Consider the following 11910-nt stretch of genomic DNA (forward strand, 5'->3'; position numbering starts at 1 on the left):
CACATCTTTAAAACAAAGCTTGTTTCCACCTGATATCCTGTCACAGCGTGTTCAGGGCTCAGCATAATTATAGACTGAAAACTCATTTGGGATACTTTATGAAGCAGTCATCATAATGTCTTTCAGCAAAAAAAAACAAAAAAAAAAACACTTAAATCACGTAAACCTAAATAAGTACATCTATCTTTAACACTGACTTTAGACTACATGCAAAATAAAAGTATACATTTAAAGAAAATTAGAAAGTGGAAAATGTGTATTAATGATCACTGAACATCAAATGGAATAAATAATGTGGGGTTTTTTTAACGTTCAAACAATTTTTTTAAATAAGCAAAAGAATCAAATGCATAATATTCACACTTGTCTTTCCATCCCATATTGATGGATAACCTCTGCCCACTGTTACATAAATCCTGCAGGAGGCTCAGCAGGCAAATGTTTGAGGTTTTTCGAGCACACTTGAAAGCTGGGGTGTCATGTGACACGTGGGAGTGCCAAGGCACCCGAGGGCCAAAGGCTGAGAGAGACAGATTGTAAATCCAGAGAAGGCAAGAAAAGCAACGAAGGACAGAGTGCTAGTCTCCCTCCACACCTCCTGTCAGGGCATCACACGGCCTCTCTCTCCCTTCTGTCCCTGCGTCTCCACAAAATATCACTAATTCATCACTGACGGCTGACTTTTCACATCCCAGTTTTTTTTGTGTTTTTTTTTTTTTTACAAGCAATATGACATTACCATCTGTTTTTCAAATGTTGTCTACTTTCTGAGTCTTGAGGATATTTGGTGTATAGATCATTTAAAAAATATACATACAGATCTGGGGATTTTGTAATGTAGTTGTCACATAATATAATTATTATAGTATAATTGGAAATCTATGGATGAGGATTAGGGCCACATGTGAATTTTTTTTGAAGTTCTGAGTTTCATCTCACATTTCTGAGGTTTTAAGTCAGAATTCTGACTTTATTCTCAGAATTTTGAATTTTAAAGTGAGAATTCTCACTTCATTCTCAGAATTCTGTCTTTAACCTGAAAATTCTGAGTTTAAAGTCAAAACTCCAAAAAAAAAAATTCACACGTGGCCCTAATCCTCTTCCGTACAAATCCCCTGCAAGAAGGAAAATAAAATAAAATACCATTATGTTGTCAGACATCAGGTGCTAATATGTCAAGCGGTGCCTCCATGTGGTGCGGTGCATTTCTAATAAGCCTAATAATAATAATAATATATTAAAATATATGTTGGAAGTGAGGATTCTTGTTAAAAGTCATTTAAGTGTAGGCCATGATTTCAGGCTTGTTCGCCGACGACCAAATACAAACAAAAGTCTAATGATTACATTTCATCTGCTTGTGTATACTGTATAAGAACACTATGAATACAGTTAACACAATAGAACGCTATGAAGGATTGTGCAATGACAGAATGCGATGGCTGAGTGTGATTATTATATTTATCTATTTATCTAATTTGTTGCTTTTTATTTACGGATGATGGTCCTGATGTGATGGCATTTTAATTTAATTGTAAATGTTTTACAATGACAATAAAAAACAATATTTTCTATTCTGTGTCAGCAGAAAGTGTTATTCATTGCAATGACTTGTGTTCAGACTGAGTAAAGTTGCACAGGTTTACATGGCACGCAGAGGATGAAATGTATTCATCTCAGAGGAAAAGTTATTATCGCTGTGTTATGGTCTGTCCAAGGTAAATTTATTTGTACAGCGTATTTCATACACAAGGCAACTTAACGTGCCATACATGTTTAAAAGTGCAGCATTTAGAAAACATTAAACAGAGTTTGATGTCAACAATAAAATGGATAAAAATCTCACTCTCACTTATGAACAGAAGAGAAAACTGAGAGCTTTTAACTTGGCTCCAAAAATATCTACTTCAACTCTGCTGGCAGCTTGTTCTACTTCTTTGCAGCATAACAACTAAAAGCTACTTCATCATGTTTGGTGTTGATACGTTGATAAGAGCAACGTTGATAAGAGCAACAACATAAAAACACCAATGCCAAATGCTATAAAAATTGGAAAATGTTCCAATAGTCTTTTCTTTCTTTTTTTTTTTTTACTGATACATGCCGTTACTACGGTGTTTAAAGGTCCCATGTCATGCTATTTTTCACCCATCTCCATTTGTTCTAAGAACCCCAAAAACATAGTATTTGAGGTTTATTTTCCCAAACTCACCTGTTTTCCAGAGTTTTAGCCTCTGAAAAGTCACTTTCTGAGCAAATCTACACAAACAGGCTGATTTGTGTCCTACTTATGCATATTCATGAGTGGGTGTGTCTATAAACGGGAAACTGACTTCCTCCTCCCCGCACGGTGATGTAGGGCCAGAGGACGGCCCGCCCTCCTCCCACCCACTCCGTAGCCGAGCTCATGCTGCTTTATAAACAGGAGACAGAGCGTGGGGGCGGGGCGCTCACCGGTACATACATAGACTGTAGAAAATACATACATAGCACTGCGCTAAGGACGCTGAAATGCTCACCTTTGTGGGCGTGTCTGTTTATATGTCAATCACAGCAGAGAGCTTCCTGGAGGCGTGGCTTCTCCAGCTCAGTGCCGTGTCAAATTCGTCATCAAAGTGGGAATGCGTCATCAAATTGGAGCGAGGTGTTTGGGCTCACCCTGTAGTAAGAAAGGAGCAAATCACCCTCTAACTAATGATTGAGGAAATCAATGAAAAAACACTTTGAGCATGTGTATGAAGCCCAAATAACACTTTATGATTATTATTACGATGAAAGAGTTTTTATCTACTTATTCCTTTATTCAAACATTTTTAATAATGTAACGACTGCTAGAACACTAATGCTTCCTCAACATTCTAATCCCAATCGTGATCATGAATATAAAGATATGCAAAGTGGTGAAAGCTGAAGTCAATGTGAAGTTTATCACTTTAGTGAGAAACTCTAGGTGGCGCTAACACTAACAGTATTACTTTGGCCTTCTGTTGTAAGCACTAACATTTAGTTTATACCAGATAAAACAGATATAATTCTATAACTCCTAATGCTTGTTTAAATCAGTTTAAAACTGTCTGCCTCTTGTAACATTTAAAGTTAGTATTTAAAAAAATAGCTTTTATATAAAGTTTTTTTAAAACATAAATCCATATATTTTTCTTTGCAACATGTGCCTGTCAAAAGAAAAGTGTCTTTTAAAATAAAAGACAAGTCCATTATGAGAGACAATAAGTATTGACCAGCTGTTTCCGACCCACCCAGTATAGGTCCGCGACCCAATTTTGGGTCCCGACCCACCAGTTGAGAATAACTGGTTTAAAGCACAGAAAACTTGATTTAGCTTAACATGGGCCCTTTAAAAAAAGATAAGACCTGTTTTTTGCTGAAAATCAGGTCCTTGAAATCGCTGACATTTTCTCGTGCGGAGGTTTGAAGAAGAGTTTGACGCTGTAAATGGCATCGGCATGTTAATAGTAAGTACCTGAAGATACCGATGATAGCATTTTAGTGCCGTATCGGGACCCCTCCTATATTAGTATATCGGTATCGGCACAACATAAACGAAGTGTATTAAAGAAATTGAATAATTCCTGGTGTAATTCTCAATAAGATAACGAGAGGTAAGTTCAAAATCTCACAATCCACTTTTTTTTTTTTTTTTTTTTTTTTTTTAAGTTTCAATTGTTCTCAGTCAAGATGTTGAATTGGAAAACCAATGTCTTTCATGTGGGCACACACACACACACACACACACACACACAGAGAGATACGTGACATAAGTTTCTCGTTAACCAGAGTTTTGTCGATGATTTTCCATCACGACTTTGCTGATTTTCTCAAACAGAGACGGGGATTGTTGGGAGTAAATGATGTGTGTAAATGCTACGTCAGCGACCAGAGGATGCTGATGAGCACTAGCATCACAGACAAACTAACCACCGACACAGCTGGATCCTTTGGACGCTTGTGTCACACATCTGTGCAGACAGCAAGACTGGGAAAATTATGCAGCTCACTTGCAAAAATGAAAGGGTGGAGGTGAAGGGGGGAGGGGATGTTTCATTTTTGTGGTGGTGCAGAAAAAAACTGTTGAGAAGATTAAGGATGACATTTTTGCTCGTCTTGGTTAAATATTTAAAAATCTAGTATTGCACCAAACTGGTCAAAATAAAGACTGAGCACAAGCTTTTTTTTTTATTTTCCACCAAATCCTCATTTGCCCAAATGCCTCTTTTTCAACAGCATGACCGAGTGTTCCAGACAGGCTTTACAATTGACTGACTCAAGTGTAAAGACCGTCTTCCCGCTGGATGTGTAAGGCCTTTCCTATAATTGCCACTTCATTAGAGAAGCAAAGGGAAAAACTGAAGCCTAGAGGATTTCAGTCTGGGACGGTGAACAGCTTTCCTGGTCTTTGCAGCGGTTGGATGGTGTTTGGATGGATGGTGAAGCTGCTGCTGCTGCTGATGTCTTTTCATTGTGCATTTAAGTCAGATTACCTTTCATTATGTAGTTCACAGAATCAAATGCTAAGTCCTCAACTCTGTAAATGTGATGATGAAAGAGACGAAAAATGGTACTCATTAATGAATTCTGTTAAACATGAATGCATAGTGCAAATTAAGGACAAAATATACTCAGTATAATCATATATATCATAATTGTTCAATAAACGGATCTGCATTTAGGCTTTTTGTGTTCACTCATATACAGTTGATTTATCTGGACTGGGGTGTCTTTTGAGTAAGTAACTTAAACATATTTATGTCATTAATTTCAAATATTTTTTTAAAGTACTTTAACATGTTGATTTGAGTTTGAATAACTAATTTTGTTTAATGATGGGAAAGTTTGCATAATTAAATTCAACTAAGTAGGGTTAAGTTAATATCTCACTAAAAAAAGTGCTCGCAGACAACATAAATTAATTGTGTTACTCATCTTTCCTCTATACAATTGCTATTCCTCTTTTAAATATGCTATGTACAATGTGTTTTCCTTTGGCGTTTCTGGCAATAGGTGGACTATTAAACTGCACGAGCCACTATTGGGCCCCAAAGCTGAATCATTGGTCTTCATCTGAGAAGAATGAAAATGATCTAATAAAATAAACTAATGTTTTTCAGACACATTTAGTCCCACAGTGTGTGACATCAGCTGGTATCTATTATTAGAATGATTGACAGGTGCCAATCATAATTTCCATTAGATAAGATACTCACAGAAAATGACAATGTCTCATTTATTTAACATCCTGCATCAGACCCAACGCTAGAAAACATATCAAAATAAGAGACCCTGACACCCTAATCATCTACTCTGTAGTCACTACAAAACTATCCATGACCTGTTTAACTGCTTAAACTGCATCTTTATTAAAGCTGGAGTTTAAATTTGAAAACCCAACATCTTTGGTAAGCTGTTTAGTTAAGGTTGTTTTGATATTTACATTCAATACATCTTTTTTTAAAGATTGGAAAAGCATTGTGCAGTAAAATCTGCTATCTGAGCGAAGCCTCTGAACGTAGCTTCTAAAGCGTTAGCCTTTACCCCAAACCACATGTTCCAGTCAACAGTTCATTAGCCTGTGTCATCCCAGCATGAAACCGTCAGCCTTGCATGTCACCACTGACATCTATGCAATACGTGAGTTCAGCAGCCGTTCACGCAACTCTCATAAAACAGTGAATAACGTCATTGAAAAACCTGGGAAGATTTGAAATATTGTTACACAAACAATGACTAACATTCATTGTACAAAGTGTTATTACTGATTTTTTTTTTTTTTTCCTGTGGTGTCTGTTAGCATCCTGAGCCGCAGTAAATCAGCCATAAATCCTATAATCTGCCTCATTCATCAAGGATTGGACTACGTCAGAGGGTGAAGTAAAGCCTCAACATAAGACAAGCTAGTGATTCCACCTCGTTCGCTTCAGCCTCAAACGGACCCAGATCGAATCTATGGATCGATTAAAGCTATATCATGATCTGTGATATGTAAACTAAACTTCTGTTTGCCTGAGAGTCCCATTTATCCAAAGAATATCTAAAGAAGAGCAAGAGGGTTGAAGAGAATGGAAAAAAAGGGAGTTATATTGAAGTTCAGTGGACACAAGCAAAAATAAATAAATATAAAAGTTGCTAAAAATAAAACAATTCTTTATTTATGACGCATCCACACTGACACGAGCTCAGGGACTGACTCAGTTTGATCTGCGCAGACATCTAAAAAGTGATTTGGTCGGTGTTGACACCAGCTGTTGCTTCTTTGAACTTGTAAATGCATTTGAAATTTTAACTTTGAATCTTTTATCTATTTATTTTGTGGGAAAAAAAATAATTTTGATGTATTCATACATTTTTAATAATGCAACGACTACATTCTAATCCCAATCGTGGTCATGAATAAAAAGATATGCAAAATTTATCACTTTAGTGAGAAACTCTTGGTGGAGCTAACACTAACAGCATTACTTTGGCATTCTGTTGTAAGCACTAACATTTAGTTTATACCAGATAGAACATTAGATATAATTCTATAACTCCTAATGCTTGTTTAAATCAGTTTAAAACTCTCTGCCTCTTGTAATATGGCTTTTTATACGTCTGCTGAAACCTTGTCATTGACATGTTTTTTAAATGGTAATATATGCAGGTCAAAGAGCTCAAAGAAAATGACCAGATAATTAAAACAAACAGACCCATTTAGATTCAAACACAATGGAGCAGTAGTGTGTATGAGTTTTTTTTTAGCTTATATTGTGTGATGTAGAAAGTATGAGAAATAGTGACAAAATAAGACAAAAAAAACCTGTTCTTCAGCATTAAATGTATTTAGTTCAAACACCTTCCTGTGCTTGAAAGCAGAGCTCCACTTTGCACCCTCTCAGCTGTGATTTTATCTCAGCTATAATAACGTCTGACACTATCACATTGCATCCGTTGGCTCAGACCCAGAACACTGCTGTGTTCTCTGTAAGCAGTCAAAGGAAACTAACAGTAAAATGTTGCTCATTCTTTCTGAACCAAAGAACTGGTTCAGAATAAACCAAAGATACATTCAACAAACATGCTAACATGGTTTGCTGTTATCACAGATAAAGCTTTTCTCCTCACTCGGCAGGAAGCTTGATGAAAAACCACAAACCTAACACTGCAGTGAGTGAAAGGTTACAGTGAATCAGTGATTAAATCAAAGTTCATGCTTCTCTACCCGTTATTTTGTTGGACCTGCTGAGAGAGAACAAGCGACATGTCTGTGGATCACTTTGCTTTGCCGCGTTTGTGAACAACACTCGACTGTTTTACGAGAATAGATGTCAAATATAAAGACGTTTCTTAAGATGTTTGCTACTGTTGAAGTAGAATGACTTTCCTTTAAAGCTGCAGAATGTAGAACCTTGAGACTTTTATAGAAACAACCACGCTCGCCCTTTCCTCGTTTCAAAACCCATCATCCCTTACCTCACGAACACGCACAACTGTGGAGCTCTTAGCGACTTCTTTTTTCAATAGAGACTAGTGACAAATGTAGGGACTTGTGTTATTAGAGAATTTTGCACAGTCACCAACGTCCTCTTTGAGTCTTTCTTGAGTCTGTTTCGACTTTAGACTGTTGCTTCTCCATGTCTGTCTTCCTTTACCTTCTTGCTTTGCCATGTAACCGTTGTGGAGACTTCTGCTGGAATGTCCTGGAATGTCCGTCATTGCACTTTCACCATTGATGGTACTTGAACTTGCATTGACTTCAGTTGAGCAGCAAATAGAAATGCCCAAAACAGCTCATAGAGCAATTTGTAGAAAGACCTCCGATTGGCTGAAATCTAGCATCACGCTCCTGGATTTCTAAAGCTTAAATATAAAGCCAAGCAGGGGTGGACTGGCCATCTGGCAATCTGGCATACCGGGTATCGTCCCGAAGTGGGCTGGTTCGGTCCACTATGTGTTTTTTTTTTGGGGGGGGAGGCAGACAGGTGGCCAAAAATGGTCCAAAAGTGGCATAAAAGACTGAAAAGTGACTCAAATGGGCCAAAAGCAGTCAAGAGCGGCCAAAAAATTGGCAAATAAAGAAGAAACGGGTGGTATGTAATGGCAAATGGTAGCTTAAAAGGGCAAAATGTGGCAAATAATAGTGAAAAAGGGCAAAAATGTGTAACAAAAAGGGAAAAGGAAACAAGTGGTAATTTATGGGCATAAGGTATGCTATGTGGATGAAAAGTGGACAAAAAAAAATTAAAGAAAAGACAAAATTTGATAAAATTGTCATAAAGAACTTTAGTGAAAAAGAAAAAAAAAGGGATATTCAATGGCAAAAGGAAGACAAAGTCTGAAAGAAGTGTCAGAACGAGGAGAAGAGTTCCAGTTTCCTCTCAGAACACTTTGAATTACAATATGCAAAGGCAATTATACATTTTTGACCACATGAAGCAAAAAAAAAAAAAAAAAAATACATACTGCAGCTTTAAACTGAGACCTGTCTGACATAGTTAGGCACTGTTTCTCGAAATAGCTCAGTAAACACTCTGACAACTGAAGACCTCCTGTGTCATTGCCACTAAAATCTGCAAACGGCATCACTTTTCATGCCACACCGCGACCAGCATGTGTCTCCTTGGGGAGGCAGGTGACCTACTCATGGTTGACATAGTGCGTTTCCATCCAATTCCAGCCATTTAATCTTGGAACAGCATCAAGAAAAATAGTGAGCTCCCTTTAACCTCCACCAGGGGAGAAGTCACAGAGTGGGAGAAGAAGCCTCTACTTCATCACTCAGGATCAGAGACTGATGACATGCCAAACAATCCCATTAGATAACCCCCCCCCCCCCAAAAAAACAAAAAAAAAAAACAACAAGGGTGGCAGCAGCAATGTCCTGAAACAACCAAAGCTCTCCTCTCACTATCTCCACATCCATGCACTCATGTGTCAGCATATCTAATGAAGTCAGAGCTACACTCAGCTTTCACTTTGAGGAAATCGGCACAGCCATCCCCTAAGTAGCTTTTTACAACTCAGCGCTGATCAATTAATGAGCACGAATGAAACCATGGGAGAGAGGAAGATATTCACACAACCATATCAGAAAGATGCTGAGAAAAAGACCAGCAGGATAGTAGAGATTATGAAGATATGCAACTACACAAAAATCCACAAACCAAGAGGGACTTTTTCCTGCTGTGTACATATTTAGGATTCCTCTGAAATCCTTAAATCTGGCAACACATGCCAAGGTTGATGGAAGATTTATTTCACTCTCATACCCAAGAGCAGCTTGTCACAGAGAAACAGCTTCAAGCAGCAGCGAAAGCAATAAAAAAAGATGTACTTATAGACTAAGGGTGCAAGAAGAAATTAATATATCTCGCATTTTAATAATGCTGTTTTTTAACGAAAAAAACATTTAAGTGCGCTAACATGCATAGCACGTAAACACCAGGTCACTAGGTGTCAGTGAACCACATACTGGGCACTTTCATAGATTTTTTTTTTTTAAGAATTCAAGAATCTTTTGTAGAAGCAAAAGTTTTGCAAAACATAATTTGACAGTTTGATGAACATACCACTTGTTTTTGATATTGGCAATTGAATTACAGTTAGTTACCATTGGTATGAAAAAAAAAAGATGAAATTTGTAAATATTAATATCATGATATATTGTATTGTCTAGTATCGGGATACATCTTATTGTCACATGCAAATTGTGAATCGTATCGTCCAGTCAGCATCTTGGCAATGCACACCTCTACTCAAGACCATAGCGAAAGAAAAAAAAAAAAGTATTCTCCTTATCCATGAGATGTTAGGGCTACTCACGGCTACGGTCCCCTTTCCACCTCCAGCTTCCCTTGTTCCTCGCTGGTCCATCCCCTGGTACGCACACACCACTCAGCACCTGCACCAGTAACACCAGCAACAGCAGGGGTATCCCCCCGCTGGCCATGCCTTGTCTTAGAAGCTATAGTGGCGATGTCTAAGTGGTAGGGGGAGTTATCCAACACTCTTCCATGTCTGCACAGCTGTACAGTTGCATCCAAAAGAACAGCACGTCCCCCACGGGTTCCCTTAGAGCGCTAACCCTTAGGTCATGGACACTAGGGTCCCAAAGCAGGGCCACACATTTACTGGACACCCCACTCTATTCTGAAGTTTAGTGGAGAATCTCCAGCTTCTCAACTTCCTTATGTACAAGCATCTTTGAAGAAGCTGTGAGGCTAAAAGTGGAAATATGAAACTTTATATGATTTTCTTCTTCTTCTTCTTTCCTCCGTCAGACAGAGATCAGTTGTCCTCCTTCAAAGCCTTAAAGTCCCAGCTTCACAAATCACAGGACCAGAGGATGCAAACGGGCAAAGCAAGTTTTCTCTCTTGCAAAGCAGAAGTTCTTCAGGTCCCTGTGATGCGTCTGCTGGCGACACATCACTGATACGCCACCAATAAGCTCCTGTCATCCGCTGCATCAGGCAGTGAGCATGAGTGTCCAGGAGTGTGTGTGTCTGTGTGTGTGTGCCTCCCTCCTGACTCTGCACCCGCCTACCCACGCGTCTCAGATCACACCAGGCTGTGCTGATTTCGAATAAGAAATAAAACACAGAGATAGTTGACTACAAAGCAGCCTTGACTTTGTCAACAGAGCAAGAATTGGAAGTGTGTGTGTGCGTGTGTGCGTGTGTGTGTGTGTGTGTGTGTGTGTGTGTGTGTGTGTGTGTGTGTGTGTGTGTGTGTGTGTGTGTGCATCTACGAGTGACTGAGGAGGGAGGGAGTGAGGGTGATATTTGGAGGAAAGAATAAGTGAGACGAGCATGTAGGGTGTATGCGTGTGTGTGTGTGTGTGTGTGTATCACCATTTCTTGAGTGCAGCAGCTTTAAAACATAATTCTCTTAGTGAGTGTTTTAAAGCTGCCTCAGAATGTACTGGATATACATGAGTATGTAACAGATACAAGGGTAGTCTAATGCTGGGGCTAGTTGCACACACAAACACACACACACCCCCACATGCACACACAACAAGCTTCACTCTGTATATAAAGTATACAGACCAGTTGGATTAGGCATTAGTGACAGTAAGTCTGTAATCAAAACCTACAACAGTTACTAAAATAATAAATTAATTGCACTTCTAGAGCATGTTTTAGCACATAAAAGCCCTAATGCCGTCACCTGATTAGTCCCATTTTATTCTATTCCGGAATAGTTCATTTGGTTAAAAGATTTAAAGGAAAATCTTAAAAATAGTAACAAAAATGTATTTATACAGTATATCATTAAGTAAGACGATGGTCCCCAACCTTTTCTTTTTTTGGATTGTGACCTTAATTTGATATCAAGAACTTCCTGGCAACCCTAAAGACATTTTTTTTTAGAATTACTACTTTTGGATCATGTTTGTTAGACTGTATTACAAATACAGAGTAGCCAGGATTAGTGACAAGTTGTGCCAGCTCAGATATTGCATTGCATTTTATGATAATATTAGAATCAGAATAAGAATAATTTTATTTGCCATTGCACAAGAAAAGCACAACAATATTTAAAAAAATAATTATGAACTAGATTTATATTCGACAAAGTGAAAATACAAGATACAGTGGTTTGCTTTAATTTGGAAAAAAATTATCAGTCAGAATTATTATTATTTTATTTTTTTTAATCAATTACTAGACATTTCAAGCGACCCCATTTAAATTCCAAATGACCGGGATCCCGACCCTAAGGTTGAAAAACAGTGGAGTAAGTCACATTTTGATGTTAAATGCTAGACAATCCAACTGTACACACTACAAAGCTCATAAGCCCAGGATAACGGACAACAAAGACTATTTTTGTAGAAAAAAAAAAAAACAAGCTCAGCAAGTTTTGGTTTAGAGTTACAGTTCGTTTCCTGCAGCCGCCCCGGATGTCAGGAGGCAG

At 38.1% G+C, this 11910-nt stretch overlaps 1 protein-coding gene across 1 annotated transcript in view; it reads right to left on the reverse strand.

Annotated features, from left to right (window-relative positions):
* Positions 1–10545, reverse strand: part of LOC114474580 (roundabout homolog 1-like) — a 60840-nt gene extending 50295 nt beyond the window's left edge. The window contains exon 1 of the mRNA XM_028464991.1: positions 9814–10545. Within this exon, the coding sequence (XP_028320792.1) occupies positions 9814–9940 (127 nt within the window). The 5' untranslated portion in view covers positions 9941–10545. The remainder of the gene's footprint in view (positions 1–9813) is intronic.
* Positions 10546–11910: the final 1365 nt, after the last annotated feature.

This window comes from Gouania willdenowi, chromosome 13 (genome assembly GCF_900634775.1).
Source record: "Gouania willdenowi chromosome 13, fGouWil2.1, whole genome shotgun sequence".
In the NCBI taxonomy this organism is placed as follows: Eukaryota; Metazoa; Chordata; class Actinopteri; order Blenniiformes; family Gobiesocidae; genus Gouania; species Gouania willdenowi.